This window comes from Myzus persicae, unplaced genomic scaffold (genome assembly GCF_001856785.1).
Source record: "Myzus persicae strain clone G006 unplaced genomic scaffold, MPER_G0061.0, whole genome shotgun sequence".
In the NCBI taxonomy this organism is placed as follows: Eukaryota; Metazoa; Arthropoda; class Insecta; order Hemiptera; family Aphididae; genus Myzus; species Myzus persicae.
In genome coordinates this window covers 273,228-292,890 of record NW_019104289.1, presented here as the reverse complement: position 1 = coordinate 292,890, position 19,663 = coordinate 273,228, and the positions used below count along the sequence as shown (strand labels likewise).

Sequence of the window (19,663 nt, the reverse complement as noted above, 5' to 3'; positions counted from 1 at the left end):
ACTTCTGCGTTTAAATTGGAAATATTTTGCTTCAAAACTGTGACATTGACATCTGGTAAGTTTATAGCGTAAATATCTCGATATATTGTCAACGAATCATTATTGACCATAGTCACCAATTCTTGTGCTTCGTTTGCTTGGGTAATGATTGTATTCAATTTATCCTTCACATAGTTGACCTCCGTATCCAAAGATTTTAATTCTTCACTACAAATAAATTAACATTTTATCAAAATGCATTGAATTGTGCGAGTTGTGTATGCATAATGTAGGTGCACATTCATTAATTGAATTGTACATAGGTGAAAAGTGGTTAAATAGGACAGAGTGGGTCTAATTGGGACGGAAGTCATCCATCGTTTTAAACAGTGAAAGAGTGGGGGGGGGAGGTACGTTCAAGGTGATCGGCACTTGAAAGCAGACGAAAATTATTAAACACTACTCTAGTATACCTAATATTTTTCTGTTGATTAACAGCATCTCTGGTAATGTTATAGGCTTCGAGTGATGCATTCATAGCTCTTGCTGCAATAACTCTCATTTTTTCCATGTCTTGCTCTTTTCTGCAAATAATGATAAGAATAAGAAAAATATAACATATTATATAATATACAGCGTTGACGAATGTGATATGAAATACTCAAGTACTATAACTTACGAAGCTAAAAACGTTCTCGCTTCCCTGGCAATCTCAGACATTTGGTCACTCTGTTGTCCAAGTTCGTTACTTTTTGTAACCGCCTTCAGAAGCGACGAGGCTCCTTCGGTTTCAATGTACTCCAAAGCTCTTTTCAGTGTGTTTGCCGATTTGTCGTTCATTTTTTCAATATTCATGATGTTATTTTCAGCCTGTAAAGATTTTTCTTCGGCTATAGTTGTCCAGTTTACTGTTTGGGCCATTAGTTCTTGAATTTCTTTTATTTGGCTATTAAGAGACACTAATTTGTCACTCGTTGGGATGTTACCTACAAAACACAAGCATATATCAAACATTCAGCATCCTGGGCTGTATTAAATGAATTCGCCGTTAATAGGCAAAAATAAAAATCAATAATAGCATGTTCTACACATACCACCGGTAGCTAAATTAGCATTTTGTTCCAGTTCGTCGACTTGCAACTGAACTTCTTTCAGTTTTTGTTCGAAATCATCGTCGATTACTACAGTTGGATTGTTATTAATGTTTTTTAACACGTCTTCCAGTTTTTTTAAGTTTTCACGATGTGCTGCAACGGCATCTTGAACCAAGTTATAACAGTCCGGACAGTTCACACAACCTCTCTGCCGGTCGTATTTATTTTCTTTGCACTGATCGCAACGTCTGCCCTCCACATTTTCCAAACACTAAATAAACATCAAATGTGTTACACATAATTTTAATGATATTTTAAATATTAGGAAATATATAATAAACAAATTGGCCATTTTTCATTTAATATAATGTATTAATTAGTTTAGGTAAAAAAGTATATAATATTAATAAAATACTCAAATATAATATCACAAAAAAGTTTTTGAGTTTGTTATATAATTATAAGGTACCATACTCAATTACTCTTTTAAACATTATTTTTTACAGCACCGATTATATTATATTATGTCTGGGAGCTACTGTACAATATGTGTTTTTATATATTTTGTACGAATATTAAGTTAAGCTCACCGGACACTGTCCGTTCGCGTCGCACTGGAGAGACACGGCTCCGATGGTATCGCAAGCGCATGACTTACACCCTTCAACTGAAAATCCATAGTGGTAAGGTTCGCAAGTGTCACATTTCTTGCCCGTTATACCCGGACGACAAATACATTGACCGGTATTGGTGTCGCAGGTGTTGTTGACGGAACCCACCAGATCGCACTCGCATGACTGACAGCCCTAAAAAATATAATTTAATGATTAAAATGTTATTCATTAATCGTGGACATATTATTATTAAAATAGGTATATTATGTACTGCTCATCCCCCGTGCCCTTTTATAAGTTTATTTCCAAGTGCCAACGTTGTTAGAAAGAGATATTTGTAATCAATACCTATATGCACCGAGAGCACTTAAAGTCTATGCTATAGTTGCCTCCGATGTTGGGAAGATTGCAAACGGTCGGTTATTTAAACCAAAAGTCTACCGATCTTGTGTCGATCACACTGACGGTATACGATGATTATACTATTGAAAACCGATTTGAATCGGTTATAAAAATAATAATACGTCTACTTGAGATATTTTGATCATTTTTTTTAAATTTCAGTTCCGCAGGTCTTTTATACATCAGGTGAGAATATTTATGAAAATGTAAACGTCGGTTATTCGGAAACGAAATTAAAAATCTCAAAATGTGTTGGTCGATCTCAAGTAGACTAATTAAAGAATCTAAATAGGTTTTCAGAAGTCTTATAGTTACACTAGGTCAATCGGATTGACTACAAGTACATATGGATGATAAGCATACATTTTTACCGTGCAGGCCCTCAACACCACTTGATGTTTAATTATTAATGAATTATTGTTCGTGCGCGTGCAAGAGCACTCATCTATTTATTTTACAAACTATAATCATTACTCACACGGACTTAAATTGCCTATATTCGACTCCTCGATTACAGTATAAGTATCGAATCCCCTTAAAGCCTTACTGTCATAGTATCATACTTTAATGACGTGTATAAAAGTTGTGCGTTATATTATATTTTTTCAACAATTTAACCTCTCTCTCTCTCTCTCTCTCTCTCTCTCTCACACACACTCTGCTATCTTTGCATTCCTTTCTATATAACTATGACAATAATTAAGCGCGCAGAAAAAAAATTGATGTTCAAAAATTCCCCCGATCAAAGTTTTTTGTAAGACTCGTCGCGACTTACGTCTCCGCTGGCTATGTTGAAGTGACCAGCCTCACACTGGTCGCAGTTAACTCCGGTCACGTGTGGTTTACATTGGCACTGTCCGGTCAACTGATCGCACGCCAAAGGTCCGAATCCCGTCTCGGTGGTACCGAGATGGAAACAATCGCAAGGTTTGCAATCGCCTTTTTCGGGAGCAAGAGCGTCTCCGAAGTATCCTAAAAACAACGGTATCAGAGTATTTAATATATTTATAATGCATGTTATTTATTTTGCTGTGACCATTGCTGGGATTTGTTATTATGCAATACCACTATAGTAGTGTGTAATAAATTGTAAATTTTCTATTTTGTCTGTTTTAGAAATAAAGATTTAAGCATATTACATATTTTCTTCAAATATTCTGATTTAAGTGTATTTACATTTAAATATTCCTATAGTTTGTATACCAACAAAATAGTTTTGGTTTTATAATGCATATTTTGCGTTTTTCAGCATATATTGTCAACTTTTAGAGCATAATCAATCAGTGCATGATGTTCTTCACGTACATAATATGATTCTGCGGTATCGTACGACCACTTACCCGGTAAACATTGGTCGCACTGCGCTCCACCTGTGTTGTAGATGCACTTCAGACAATCACCGGTCGTCCGATTGCAGTTACCGATTCCGTTCGGGTCGACATTCGAATTGCAGTCGCACGATTTGCAAATGCTGATCGGTCCATTCTTTCCGGTTGGGTCTCCAAAGTAGCCGTCACTGCAGATGTCGCATCTTGGGCCTGCAAAAAATCATGTCAGTTAAAATGCTGAAAGACTTGAACGAGACACTGTGGTCAAGCACAGTGATGCACCCCGTGTTTACCTCCGTATCCTTTGGGACATTCCAAACAAATGACCGTGTCCTCTCCGATCAAAACGCAACTTCCCTGGTTGGGGCAAGGACACAGTTTACAGTCGAGAGCTGTGCCCTGCATAGCGTTACCGTAGTATCCTTTCGCGCACCTGTCGCAATTTTCGCCCGCCGTGTTGTGCTGACAAATACACCGACCTGCGCATAAATCATTTAGCGAGATTTGTTATTATTATTTTTAATTGTTATAATATATTTTTTCGCAAAATAAATTCATAATACTTAGGTTGGCAAAGTAAGACAAGAGCATACGCACGATAATAATATGACTAAAAGCAGCAAAAGATCCTTTTTAAAAATAAAATTACCTACCGATACAGACACTATTATTTTTACGGTTACTTAAAACATGTATTTGAAAATACTATTTAAAAAAATATTTACAGGTGGTTTCGATTACATTTTAATTTTTCTACATATTATAATTTTTGAACTTTGTAAAAGTATATCGAATTTTTTTAGCATTTTCATGTAAACATAAAACGCGTACGCATTGGTCCAGAAATACATTAATAATAGTTATTCAAAATAAACTTTCATATTAGGAACAAAATTATTAATTTTCGTTGTTGTTATACATTAAAATTTGAATGCAAACATTATGCAAATATGAGTAAAACTTCTAGCAAATTTTTATAATGTTATATTTTTTTATAACATTTGGATTGTATTTTTTCACTCGAATTCCACTCGAATTTTACGCATCCTTTTCTCAATTTTTTTTTTTTTTGTTATAGAAAATATTATAATATAATAAACTATAAAAAGAAAAATTATTTGAAATTTTGAACTTAAATAGCTGCAGGCTCAGATATCATCGAGAAAGTAAAATGCGTACTATTACTCAAATACCTATATAGGTAAATACCTTACAAGCCCGCAGTCAGATACTTATATAATAATGTTGTAAGTCATGTCAATAATAAAAAGGTACAAATAAAATCGTCGTTACCTGTATCCGCGTCGCAGATGGAGGCATGACCGTGACAGTTACACGGGACGCACGGCGAGAAAGGACCACCGCTGGTTGGTTCGTGTCGAGAACCAGGTGCGCACGACTCGCAGAATTGTCCGATGTATCCTTCGGGACAGGTACACATCTCGACCCAGTTAGCTGGCAATCCGGGAGCGCCGCGCCGGGCCGTCTGAAGCGAAACGTCGTCCAGGAATCCGACGCCTGTTCGAAAACCGTAAGTATAATTAATGTGTTCTAATGTTATACAGGGTGATTCACACAAATCATGAGCTCACCCCCATTCTTTGGTTCAATAACGAATTTATTCAAATCCTGATTTTTTGAATTTTTAAATGCACCTAATGACCATGATACTTTTAAATTATTCAATATTTACATTTTAGTACTACTTAAGAAGTGTTCTGAAGAGGGGAAAATTTCTGTTTTTCAATTATTAAGAATCTCCTTATTAACTGTAAATTATTTATCAGACAATTTTTCTAAAAATGTCGATGTATCTAATTCAAAATCCAAACGACTAATTTCTCAGTTATTATAATGTTTATACTATAGATAACATAGTCAAATTGATTTTGATGCGTCCACATTTAAAAAATATATATATCTGCTAAATAATTTATTTTAGAAAATTGGGGTTTTTGTATGAAAACCATAAGATGTTATCTCAGTTCTCCACAAAATACTGATTTAGTAGAACAAAAATCTCAAGAATTTGAAAATACATATATATTGTCTTTTAGTATATTTAGAAATTCCAACAATAAGACTTTGAATAACTTTGCAGTGTTCAAAAAATAGGGTAAGATTTCTAGGCGAATCAAACTCAATACTATACGCATATCCCGTGTTGTGTGAATGCATTTTGTTCGTCAGACTTACCTCTGTCGGAATATGTTCCTCGGATCTTGATAGCCGTCAGATTCGACAAGACGCTAAAGAAATCGCGAGCAGACAGCCTGGGCTGCCAGCCGTAGTCCGGATTCTCGTGAAGGCGGAATTTGTACATTTTTGGCTATACGCAGGAAAAATGAAAAACAATATAGTTATGATAATACTTTATTGTGGATCAGTGTTATCGTAGTGTCAATGTAAAATATCGTGGATTACCAATAATTGAGCTTTTAAAACGATTTTTTACGCAAACCGATTGCACGCTTGGTCATTTTCAGAGTTAACAGACCGATATTTCATTAATTTTTAATAGCCACGAGCCATGTGAATATATAATATTATTTATTATATTCAGTACAGCTTTAGTTATTTTACTTGAATCAAATAAAAACGCATGGCAATGGGTACTTTTTATAAAAATAAATGAAAACATCATTTCGTCTATAATAAAGGTACCACTCAGATTTATACTACCTAATATTGATTTTATTTAAATTACGTTTCATAAAAGTCCCCAAACTGCTGTTGGCTGCAAATCAGTTATTATAATAACGTTTTAAATGCAAGAATGTTATTTATTTTTGGAAAACCAAAAATATTTTACCAGTCACTCGATAATCAATAAGATCGCATTATACTACCAGTTTTTAATTTTCAATTAATTAAATAATCAATAATTCAAAGTAAAGGGAATTGCGGGGTTGGAAGAATACTTATTTTTCATGCCTGAAGGTAAAATTAAAAGGGAAGCTTCGCAATAATTGGCTTACGCTGACAGTAAAATATAAGCAGCGCAACCGGTACACTGATCTTAATATAAATAGGTAGTAATTAGGTACAAATGTTATTTCGTCTAATGCGCAAAAACTCTAAACTATAACCACTGACAAGACGTTTACCGTGTCGGAAGGCAATGTGTTTCCTTGTCCAAATATCGCTTGGGTGACGCGAAGACCGGCACCACCCTCCAGAATGATGTCGTTGATGGTCGGGTCCGGACTGTTTTCGCCGATGCTCAGTTTGAAGGTCAAGTCGTGGTTGTAACTGGAACGCTGGTCCCCGAGGAACTTGTCTACAGTGACATCAAATATTTGAGAGATTATAGCTTCGTGAGAATATCCAACGGGTGGGTACATGGATTTTATACGGACAACCACTCACCCGGTGCCAATAAGTAAACGGCGTCCTTCGACGGCGATGAAATCTCCAACGACTGTTTGAACGGACTGTGGACCGGCAACACCGTTCTACCGTAGACGTCCGATCCGTTCCATCGCTCGTTGCCCCGGACGAATACACTCTCGACGGAAACTTAAAAAACGTGTAAATATGCAGTTGATAACGTGTTGAAGGTACAGGTACAATAACAAAACGAGATTTAATTATGCGCTTATAGCGAATAATGACCATAAGTAAAAAAATAATAATAATAAATAAAACAATATATCATTATACTAGGTATACCTCTGGAATAACCCGAAGCGGACTGGCACACCGAAGAATGTCCATAGCAGAAACAAGGCGTACAACCGAATAAATTGTCCTCGTCCAAGTTGAAGAAACCCGGTTTACATCTGTGCAATAAAATAACGATATATTATTTTATCGATTGCAAAAAAAAAAAAATGAATAGATATTACACGCATATCCAAACGCGTAATATTCTGTTTTATTGTTTTCCGCACTATACGTATAATATAGTCGATAAATCAAAAGAGTAATATATATTTTTATAATGTATACAATCCGATCATGTCATAACAATAATATTACGATATATTATATGTTATTGAATACGACCGACACATGATTTATGAATTTTAGACATTCCGTATTGCAGTGGTAAATAATTAGTCTACCGGGGGGCAAATCATGTCAGGCTAACCATAGTGTTCTACTTTATAGTGTCAAAGAATCGTGGAAAACGCACAAAAAACAATCGAATTTAAAATAATAATAACGGTTTTTTTTTCATTTCGCCGTGTGTGACGAACAGTTAACAGGTGTGCCGTAAGCACAATATGTCGTACTCACTTGTTGCACTGAATGCCCTCGACGTTCTCCTTGCAAATGCAATTTCCGTTTTCAGCCTCGCACCTCGGCTCGTTGTCCAGACTACCGGCCACGGTACACCCGCACGGTTTGCATCCTAACGGCCCGAAATCGAAGTGGTTCTCGGCGCACCGATCGCATTTGTCTCCGGCCACTCCCGCACGACATTGGCACTTGCCTTCGGAGTTGCACTGCAAGCTCCACGACCCTGGAATCGTCGACGGTAATTAAAAGAAAAAAAACACTCGGAAAACCCCGAAAAAGCCCAAAACTTTGCAGACCGTTCGACAGAACCGTAAAACGTCCGTCGGTCGTCGCACTCTACACTCACCGACGTCGTTGCACTCGCACGGTGAACAGTGCGTGTCGCCTTTCCTCTGGTAGTAGTTCTCCCTGCACCGCTCGCAGTTCGCCCCGTCCCGGTTGCCAGCGCAGTCTAGACAGTGTCCTCCGTGTCCGGTCCGGTCGTACAGCTCTTTGTCGAAGAAGCACCGGTGAGAAAACTCGTTGCAATTGCATTCTGTGAAAACGATAGAGAAACAAACCGGTGAATTATTAATCATCACACTTTTATTTGGGAGGGGGGGCTTCGAATGACATTTCTAGCCGTGTACAATGATGGTGGGTGGAGGGGGGTCGTAAGACACATTCAAAGGCTGATGCTTGAGTGTCAGGATAGAGAACTCTTAAAAAATTAATTACGCCGATTAATACGTTTGAGCATGATGTTTAGGTTTATAAAATCCGATCGAACTAAACTCACAATTTTATATCCAACCAGAAAATCATATTTCAAAAAAACGACTTATAATCGTTAGTATTTGATTAAAAATTATCATGACACCTGTATACATGTTTTTACGTCACACACTTACAAATACTATAATACTATAATAAACAAATAATATTTTCAGTCATGTAATAGTTATAAACAACAAATGGTTAGGTCAGGGGTTAGGTTTGTGAGAGAACTTTTTTTCAAAAAAAAGTGATGCCAAATATTGATTTTATTTTAAGTTTTGTTTCAACGACACGTCATTATTGTGATACATAACTCGCCGGCACAATGCAAACGTTTCGCCGTAAAAAAACATATTTAAGTTAACGACTATTTTTATGAAGTGTAATAAATACTAATATACGAATATAAAATAATATCGATGGTCTGACATGTTTCGAGACACCCTTGGACGTATACCGCGAAACATTGTTTGCGATACACTATAGTTTATGAAATGTTGAAATATCTCTAGACGATAATTATAAAAAAAAAAAAAAACAATAATCAACCATAGTGGTCGTTATACCTAAACTGAATGGAACCGTCGGAATGAAGAGAAATAAAACGAAATCGGTCGGCGTTTTAAATTTTACAAAAAGGATGACGACTACCGTAATGCGCCAGTCGTAAATATAAACCAGTTCTGGGTGGTAATGTCAACCAGATTCGCAAACTATTTAACTGCTAGTATAGGGATATATCATTCGTATATACATATTTGTATATATATAACACAAAACTACAAATATTCAGCTTGATATATGGAATATAAAATGTTCGTGTGGGAACGAGAACGAAAATTGTTTTTTTTTAAACCCGTATTTGCCGTAGAAAACGATAAAGTGGACGAAAAAATAATTAAGTCTCAAAATTAGAATATTATTATTGAATAATTTTCCCCCCTTAATGTTATATTATGTATTACAATATTATGTTACACGGTTGTCCTATTGTGACACAATATTGTAATGATTTTAGTGATTACATGTACAATAATTCAAAATGTTGACAAAAAAATGTATATTAAGTTGACAAACAGGTACTGCATTATTATTCATATTATTTAATAATATTATGTCGATCACAACATTTATCAATACATTGATATTGTTACATTTTGATTTTAATAATTAGATGATCTGTAACTGATTTATTATTTAGTTGATTATTCATATATATACATATTAAATTTACATTAGTTGTATGTCCGTAAATCACAAACTTCGACGATGGAAGAGTTACTACAGATGAGCGTAGAACTAAGGTAAAGACTGTTTATGTATATACCTAACTATAAAGTCATTCGCTGCTTAAATTTGCAATCAAATTGTACCCGATGCATTAATGATATCGAGCTCAGTCGAGAATATCATAAAAATTCAATCAGATAAAAAAATTATAGCTACATAATGTTTGGAACATAAACGATTTCACTAATTAGTGACCGATTCGTAATAATTTAGAATTTATAATTTAAATATAATCATCCAACGACACAAGATCAGTTTTCCACTTAACGGCCACTAAGTAGTCATATTTTAATTTTAAATTCCAAACTATTACGAATTGATCACAAATTAGCAATTAATACAATATTATAAACAATTTGTTTTTTGTTTTTATTTTCATTTTCAAATTAATTAGGGCAGTTTTTATTACATTTTTATTTCATAATTTAATGTGTTTTTCAATGCAACAACTTCACTGGCCCCACTCATTACTATCTACAGTGATATCATTTCTGTGTTCAAATTTTAAGTTAGTACAGTGGTATATAATATATATATATATATACAAAGGTCAGTGACCTCTGTCTAACGTTGTATGTGTCGATGTAAGCAATTATGATTTCACACCCATTCCACCCTATTTCTCTATTGGCTTAATTTTTCATTTATAACACCCAAATATTTGTTAGTTTTCTATTGTACCACAGCACATTACCCGTAGACATTTTTTAATATCGATGCTTTAAGTGTCTACAGTATGTTTTGTGATTTTTGTCTATTGCATTTTTTTTTTCATTTCAAGGTAGGTAAGCATAAGTTTGAGTAAATCGACGAAACATAATATATCTACCTAATAACGAGCCCGTGGTTTTTGAAATACCAACGCGATCGCGATTGGTCGCCTGCCAATTAGTGACTTTTATCGGACTAATAGGTGCGAAAAAAAAGCGATATTCCGTTTACTAATGATCAGCGTGTAACGTGCCCATGTACATATATATATATATATATTATATACGACACTCGGTGTTATTAACTTTCACACGGTCACCCGTCGAGCAACGCACAACAAATGCACACAGTACCTATCTTCTTTTATGTTTTTCGCTGCTATTATGTTCTTACTGGTATTATTATTATTATTATTTCGACTCGTAACTACTACGAATGTACACGACTCGTCACGACGACACCGTTAGGAGAAAAAAAATCATTGTTTGAGTAACCGAACCGTAAAACGTTATCGATCCCTATGTAACGTATAGGTGCCTATAATATAATAATAATAATAGTAATACATCGTCCTTATGCAGTATTATAATATAATATATGCTCAACATAAGCATACCGAGTGATGACGTGCTCGCCCCGAATGTCACTTTAAATGGGTAGTTAATAAGTTGGAATTCTAAATTTTGAAAATCGTATAATCGTATCATACAAAATATATTGTTTAAATACTTTTATTTTTACAACGTTGAAAGGGTATTATTTGAAAGACTTATGTTTTCATAATATAATAAGAACCACCCCTATTCATTACTGAAAAATTATAAATGTACCTTTATAAATCGAAATTTGAACAAAAGTGCACTAAGGAGTAAGGGTGGCACTATAGTCAATCATTACAGGTTTTAAGTTTTGGGGACTATGATGATATGGAAATTATAGTTATTAATATAATATTGATAAAATATACTCGTAGTATCATTTTCTGATAATTTGCAAAAATCGACCTAGTACAATAAGTTCTAGCTAAACTCGATATGGACATTAGATTTCTGTTGAATGTAATCCGTTCTATTATCAATAACTATAATTAATAACGATTTTTTGTTAAAAAAAGTTCGCATTCCGATCTATAGATGCATCATTTTTTATGACAATATTTCAGTGAAAAAAAAGAGGCGGTTTTCATTTGGTAAAAAAAAGGCTCACTGCAGGACTCTCCGTAGTGTAAAAACCCAAAATTAAGATTTTTGAGTACTAGAATAATATAGGTGGTGCAAACTATTCAAAAAATCTGAATATTGTGAAGTTAATATAAAAGATGAAAGAGAAAAAGAAATAAGAGCAGCGCCTGTGTATCGCTCTATATGACGTAATTTATTTTAGGTACATACCTTACTTGTATGTAGCTCGTCGTCGAACGAATAAAATAATAAATAATATGGGTACAAACGTGTTATGATGACAATACGGGGCAGCGCACGAAAACAAGCGTATACAGGGTGATTTTTTATGCATGCTCACCCCCATTTTTCTTTTAAATAGTATTAAATCTATTCTGCAAATTTTGATTTTTAGAATTTTCAAATTTCCGATATTTTTTGTATTACTTAAAGAGTATCATCCTGTGGCGATACAAACTTATATTTTCAAATGAGTACCACCCTTTTCAACTGCAAACATTATTTAGTGGATGATTTTTTGAAAATATTGAGGTATCTAAATCATAGTTCGAATGAGTAGTTTCAGAGTTACTAACAATTTTACAATAAGAATAATAATACTTAAAAATGATTTTATACAAATAAAAACTATGTGTAGTGTAAGATGTGGTATTTATATACTTGGACCATTTTTCCAAATTATTTATATTGATAAATCAATAGTGATTGCTAACTCTTTCAAATCGTCTAAGCCCCCCTTCTCTACTCAACCCATTACCATAGACATATTATCTTTAAAAGACAAAGTTACGTAGCTCAAAAACTACTAGCTTTGGATACATCGAAATTCTCAACAACAAAAAATATCTGCTTACAGTAATTGAAAATAAAAAGAGAGGTTCCTATTCGAAAAACTGAAGTTTTTATTGGCACAGGATCATCGTCCAGTGATACAAAAAAAAAAATCAATGATTCGAAAAATGGTGTTCGAGTGTATTTAAAAACTCCAGAAATCTTAATTGTACTACAATGCACATAATTTAAGCGTAAAAATAGGACGAGCATTCTCATAAAAAACACCCTGTATACACGTACGAGGATTCGATCGGGTCTTTTGGACAATAACACAATGCGTACAGCACAAAGAAAAACACCGTAGTCCGGACCGGAATCTCTCCCGAAAAGGTAAAACTCGCTCGCTGCGTAAACAATCACACCTCCGAAATCTCTTTTCGTATGTCACACAGCGGTAGGTGTACCTACTACACCGGTGCAGAGGACGGGCAGCAGACGATACACGTCGTAATATTATTCGATACGATATGACACGGAGAGACGTTGCATTGTAATGCGTACGGTATTATACCGATGTGGGCATAATATACATACGAACTGGGAGATTTGAGATATCACTGGAATTATAATATCGTCATCCGATCGCGGAGACTCCCGCGTGGCACGTGTTCGTCGTTTGTCCGCTGCAAAAACATTGTCTTTCCGCACGATATCATTACCGCTATCGGTCTATACATACAGATACGCTGTTATTGATCATCTGCAGTTATTAATTATTATCGTCGTCGTAATTAATAATATTTAAGACGAGCGTACACCGTTTACGATTCCACGCGTACGCGCTCTGCGGGGGGGGGGAGCCACCCGTACAATTTCACGCGATGACTTGTGCGTTACGACAATGTGTGTGTGCCTATGGCGCGTGTAGGTGCGTCTGAGACAAACTCACCGATGATATGCACAGCACGGCTGACTCTGTCCGATCGCGAGCCGCCGGTGTTCGACTTGGACAATTTTTTAACAGTCCGTGTACAGGTCCGCGGGGTGCTCGCAAACGGTTCAGTGTGTATACTACGCGAGTATGTGTGTGCGTGCGTGCGTGTGTGTCCGTAGAAAGTCGATAATGATTTATTGCGGCACGAAGTGCAACGGCAGCAATGTGCACACACACACGCACACATACACACACACACACACACACACATTGCAACAGACTCGCTAAACCCTGCCGATAGTGTGCGCCGCCGCCGCCGCCGACAAATACCTCATTAGAGGTCCTTGTGTCCAGTGTGCTCTTAAAAAAAAAATAAATAAAAAACCGGCAGCTCCCGTTCTACCGATACCTATATATATATATATATATAGGTTCGACGAACCACTGCACGACGACGTACACGTCGCAATTATACGCACACGGCACACACACACACACACACACACACACACACACACACACACACACACACACACACATTATATTATTATTATTATACGACGACGACGACGATAATAAATAATAATATATTAATAATATCATTCTATCGTACGATACGCTGCACGCGATTTACGCAGACCGTTATACGTCATTATGGCGCTCGCGTGTGTGTGTGTGTGTGAATGTGTCGGAGGTTTTCTTTAATCGATCGCGCCGTAAATCTGTCGTAAAGTTCGTCGCCAAAACCCCGATAAAGGGGTACAGGTAGTTTCGGGTGCCTATATTAGGCAACAAATTTACAATATGATATTATTATCGCATATCGCTATCGTCGGCGACGACGACATTCGAGTTCCCAGCGGGCGAGCTTATAGAAAATCTTCGCAAGCGTAAAAAAATAAATACGATATCGACACACGAAAACCCGTTCGGGCCATATACACGCGTAATACCCTATAGGTACCCATTTCTTTATATTTTTATTATTTTTATTATTATTACTATCATCTCATCGAGCAGTATATTGTATATTATATTATGGCCGAATCGTAAAAACCGTTTTACACCGTCGTTAAATAGTGTCATTACTCATTATTATTATTATTGTATCCGAGTGAAAAATTCAGCGATTCCGATGGAAATCATATTTGTGCATGTAAATAAATAGAACGAAAAAGAAAAAACGCGCTCGCTCGAGCATACGGATGACGACGGCCAGAGTATACTTGGGGCATTCCGGCATTCAAACGTCTTTTCCAAATATGGAGCCGCCCGGTGCAACGGCATATTTCTCTTATATAGGTACCTACCTGCTATAACAATAATAATAATATAATCGGTAACCACACGAGGGCATCAGGCACATCAATAACAGATTACGGTTTTCACCAAACACATGACCATAGGTATCAAAGCCGCAATGACGATGAGCTCCGTTAGCCCGGCACCCAGCGAACGACGTCGTTTTTAACTCGAACGTTTTTTTGGAAAACTAGTGCTCGACGTAAGTGTTAGTAACGTTTGATGACGAAAATTTGAGAATATCAACCCTAAAAGTGTCACCTTCACCGAAATTTATGTCTCGATTTTTATGGGGTAACACTGCGCCCCGAAAGATAAATACGCTGATTTCTGGTGTGGACTAAAAAATTTCAAAATTTCGATCACAAACGGTCGGGCTAACTGTACTACTAATATTATTCAAAAGAACTTTGAGGTGAACATTTCGATTTAGAGGTGTCACCTCAGCTGCACTTCTCCTGCGGGCTACATTTTTTCTCCGAACATAAGTTGCAAATATTATTGGGCAATCTCTTTGTATATGGAATCGTGACAGGTGCTAATAAATCATCTCTAAAAACACAATAATAATTCTGCACTCTGTCAGCAAGGTATGCGCACGTCCATATTATTAGCCTACCGTAACATGGTGTAGGTATACAGAGTGTTGTTAATATTCATATTAATAATGTGTATACAACGCGAGCAGGTTTTTTTTTGTCATTATTCTTCTTACACAATTTTTAGTACAGCTCTCAAAACACGTTAGGTTGAAACATTAAACATTTTTCCGAATCTAGATACCGAGAACATCTAGAATTTAGTAGATAACTATAATATAGACAGAAGGGTTTTCGGAGGCGGCAAGGGCGTGACGAAAAATAGTACGTGTGGCGGTGAAGGCAGAAATATCAGCCTCTAGCTCGCGACTGAGTAATAGCTCACTTCCTACCCTCGTCACACCTAACCTTGCCACACACTCTATACGCCAATCAGTAATTTAATTGTTTTAATAATACCTATTACATTCCAAATGTTTTCAAAAGAATTATTATAAACAATCTTAATAATATATTAAAACAATGTTTTTTTGTAATTTAATTTAGTAAATAATTTTTAAGAGCATTATTATTTCGGCAGAAGAAATTTTTTGGAGAGTATTTTTTCTAAGGTTTTGGGGCGTTTAATTCTGGCCTCTATAGTAAAGATATCCCGTGCTCAGTCGAAACGGGTCTGATGGCACAACGCTCTATCGCATGTACCTATATAAAGATAAATTCCTGGGTTTGCGGAATTTCTCCGGCGAGCAAACCGGACATCGTTTGCAGCGATAGGGTTGAAGCGAGGCACCTGTACCTGCATATATACAATAATACCTATACATAATATATATTATTATAATAACACGATAAGCGTGCTGTCTGCCGAGAAAATTGTGTGTGTACGTTTATATTTATGTACTCTGCTCACACGAAAACATTTAATGTTATAATAAGTTATATAACGTTTACGCGAGCCAAACGAGTCGACCGTTATTCAAATATTTCACACATAATAATATATGATATGGGCGGCCACGACTGATGAGCTGCACCGTCGTCGGTACCTCCATCACGTTTTGATGTACAATAAAACACGAGTGATATATTATTATTATTATTATTATTATTATCATCGTCGTCGTCATTGTACAACGGCGCACATTGTTGTATATATTAATATCATGTTTGTGAAGACCATCATCACCGCGTTTCTCTCTCCCTCGTCGGACGGATCGGATATTCGTCGAGTTCAATTAACACCACCGGATTCGAGAGAAAAAGAAAAAACTGTAATTACTGTACAATATTAACATTTTGGGTGGTCCGAGACCACGATGGCGGCGTCAGCGATTCGTGAAACGAGACCATACGAAGCAGTCGTCACTGTCGTCGTGGTTTCTTATAAATAGGAACCTATGTAGATTTTACGAACCACGAATGATTGCAATAGACAACCTCCGCGTGTGAGAACTGGCTAAAAAAAACACTACTTAGGAAAAATCATGGCCAATCTCGAAAAATTCGGATTTCTGTTTTGTAATATTATATAATAGTATATTTATATCAATAGATTCGTGTTTTCGGGAAATTTGAGTCCGTGCGCTAATTAGTTTTGAAGTCACAACGACATATTATTTTTATGTTAACTGCAGTGGGAAATCAAAATGCATTATGGCCTATCTAAGGTCGTTTTTCAGTGGCGAATATATAGTTTTTAGAAAGCCACGAAACACCAAAAAATAGACGCCCACCCACAGACCAAAGTATGTCCAAAAGAATTTAACCCTTAACTTCCCTGAAAATATAAACGTTCCTTTCAAAATTATTATACGATCAATTTTCTGAACTAGTTAAATATGAAATCTAATATTGTGTAAAAGGGTGTCAAGTGTTTAGTTTTAAACGACATGTTTATCACTTTGATCCGTTTGAAATGCAAATACTTAGTACACTGTCTTGGAAAATATCACAAATGACACAAATCTTTACCAAAAAATATGTATTTTAGTAAAAATCGTTGCCTGGATATTACGACTATAATCTCAGACATCGTGACCTATCTAGAGTTAGATTATTACACTGTCGAAGATGTATTATTCTTAATTTAAAAAATCTTTTTTGTTCAAAGTCCTTTTCAGAAAATTAAAGTAGGTGTCTACCTAGACGGTCAATAATAATCTTCCAGAGGTATACTTCTGACATTCGAAATTCCAAGCAACGAAACAGTGTTCTTTTGTTCTTCGTGAAAATTCGGTAGAGACATGCAATACACATGCATAGAGACTGCTACGATCCACGATGGTTCTCGAACTACGGCTACAATAACAATAATATTATCTACGATGAAACAGAGAGACTTGTGCAGTGCGACGTAGCGCGTGACTGTATGTCATATACGGAGCAGCGGAGCTCAGTTTTAAAAATTTTAAGCCTTCCTTTAGATTTACATAATTCTGATATAACTCATAGGAGAAATGAGTGTGCGCGTATAGGAGATAAAAAAAAATGTAAAAACAAAAAACACAGCTGCGGTTGCCGATCGTGAGAAACACTCGTCTAATGGATAACGTGAGGCGACGTTGTCTCATATAATGTTATGTATATAAATACTGGAAAGTGGAAAGGAAAAAAAGGCACATAGAACGTACACGACGACGGCGGCGACAGCGTGGCACCTATCTCGTCCGCGGACCAGTTTTAAGTGAGTTATAATATTATTATCTGCGCGGGAGTCGGTGGCGTTGACGGTATTAAAATAACATAAATGAGCTGTGATAAAAGACAAAAAAACAATCGTTCGGTGTTGTACAGTATGTACCAAACGTCCCATATCTACAACCTAAGTGTCTCTATGAAACCTTGTGGCCCATCAATATATTTTTTTTTAAATGCGTTTTCTAATAGATAGTATTATAATAATATATAATTATATAACAATGTAAATTGGATGAAATAAAATATGTCTTATATGTATTATAGATTACTGTCGAAAAACCATAAATGATAATTTTTATTTATTTATTTGGCAGTATATAGTATTATTTACACAGTGTATGTGTCATATTGTAATTATTACACACCGTCATTTATCACAATAACTTTTTTTTAAATATTTTTTATTCGATCAGCTACAAAAATTTAGAGCTATAAGAATAACTGGGGATTTAAAGTAAAATAAAACAAACTGTAGAGGCCTCCCAGTGGAGGTACTATGACATGATACAATTTTTAATTAGGTTAACATTTTACTACACCACATTATAATATCCTGATAATTACCTATGTATATGACTATCGATGTATTGATGTATCGCTTTTCATGATATAATCGCAACCCAGTTATCAGACAGCTGTTCTAGTATTTCGATGTATTTATTTTTTGTAATATTAAATGTTCATATCTCATGTTGTAGGCTGTGTTAATTTTTTTTCGTTAATTTCTATAAATTGACTAGCGTTTATTTACACATCGATACCGTTAAAAATATAGGTATTCTCTCTTTTTTTGTACTCACACCGTCAACGCGTCGACAGCGTTTTACCTCGTGATACCTTCCTTTTTTAACGTCCTTCTGAACATTTCTACTGTTGGTAAGACATTGCACAATATTTTGTAGACTTACGAAATGCATCAGCTGATACTTCTGTGCATCAAAACTTTTGAATTATTTTCCCATCTCCGAATTATTTTCATAATATACGTTTCTACTAGAACTATAGAGTAATATTGATTTGTACTGCGACTAATGAAGACAAAATTTACATATTGCTACCAAACATTGCGAATGTTTGAAACAGCTTCCAGGCACTGCTTGTTTCGAGATCTGCTTGAAAGATTTAAGGTCAAACGATAAGTATAATACACATAGATATTTTATTTACCCATGTCGATCTGCGGAAAAGTCGGTTACTTGATATAGTTTTCGTTTACAATTATAATAGCCTACTCGATAGATAACATACTGCGCAATGAATTGTTATATCAACGTTTCCGACGTTTATTGGGACATGCAACATCGCAATGGGGGTTGGATACGAGTGTAAAAACCATTATTGCTACAATACTAAATCCCCTGTTTTTGATGTCATTCAGGGAAAAGTATATAATATAAGAACATACATATTTTCAGATATGCCCTGCGCAATAGGTGCCTACTGCATATTTCGATAATAATATTTTATCATACAGGGACGCCTAATTTCCGAGAAATAAAATGGCAAGTTACGTATAGAGTATTATCATATAAATAAGCAATCAAGTTAAATCGTCTGGGGTAAATTTATGATGCCGCCCTTAAATTTCTGGCAAGTGCCGCCCACACAGTATATATGCCACGATGATTTACGAGTGGGTACACCCATGCCTGACCCGCTATACAATAATCGTGTGCGCGTGTGTCCTGCGAGTAGGTACAATATCGTTGAGCGATCATCGTGGCGAAAATGGCGATGCTGCGGAGGAGATATTATTATTATATTATTATGTGCAGGATCAGCGACGCCGCCTTGCACGACGTCGAGAGAACCTTAAC

General features: G+C 35.8%; 1 protein-coding gene across 2 annotated transcripts in view; it reads right to left on the bottom strand.

Annotated features, from left to right (window-relative positions):
- Positions 1-19,663, bottom strand: part of LOC111040902 (laminin subunit gamma-1) — a 57,046-nt gene that overhangs the window by 2,325 nt on the left and 35,058 nt on the right. For both annotated transcript variants that reach the window (XM_022324967.1, XM_022324968.1), the window contains 15 exons: positions 8,009-8,197; positions 7,660-7,885; positions 7,090-7,199; positions 6,787-6,936; positions 6,525-6,697; positions 5,614-5,746; positions 4,711-4,935; positions 3,711-3,896; positions 3,430-3,627; positions 2,865-3,061; positions 1,664-1,879; positions 1,074-1,344; positions 659-965; positions 453-563; positions 3-207 (listed from right to left, as the gene is read on the bottom strand). In XM_022324967.1, coding sequence (XP_022180659.1) covers positions 3-207; positions 453-563; positions 659-965; positions 1,074-1,344; positions 1,664-1,879; positions 2,865-3,061; positions 3,430-3,627; positions 3,711-3,896; positions 4,711-4,935; positions 5,614-5,746; positions 6,525-6,697; positions 6,787-6,936; positions 7,090-7,199; positions 7,660-7,885; positions 8,009-8,197 — 2,897 coding nt within the window. The remainder of the gene's footprint in view (positions 1-2; positions 208-452; positions 564-658; positions 966-1,073; positions 1,345-1,663; positions 1,880-2,864; positions 3,062-3,429; positions 3,628-3,710; positions 3,897-4,710; positions 4,936-5,613; positions 5,747-6,524; positions 6,698-6,786; positions 6,937-7,089; positions 7,200-7,659; positions 7,886-8,008; positions 8,198-19,663) is intronic.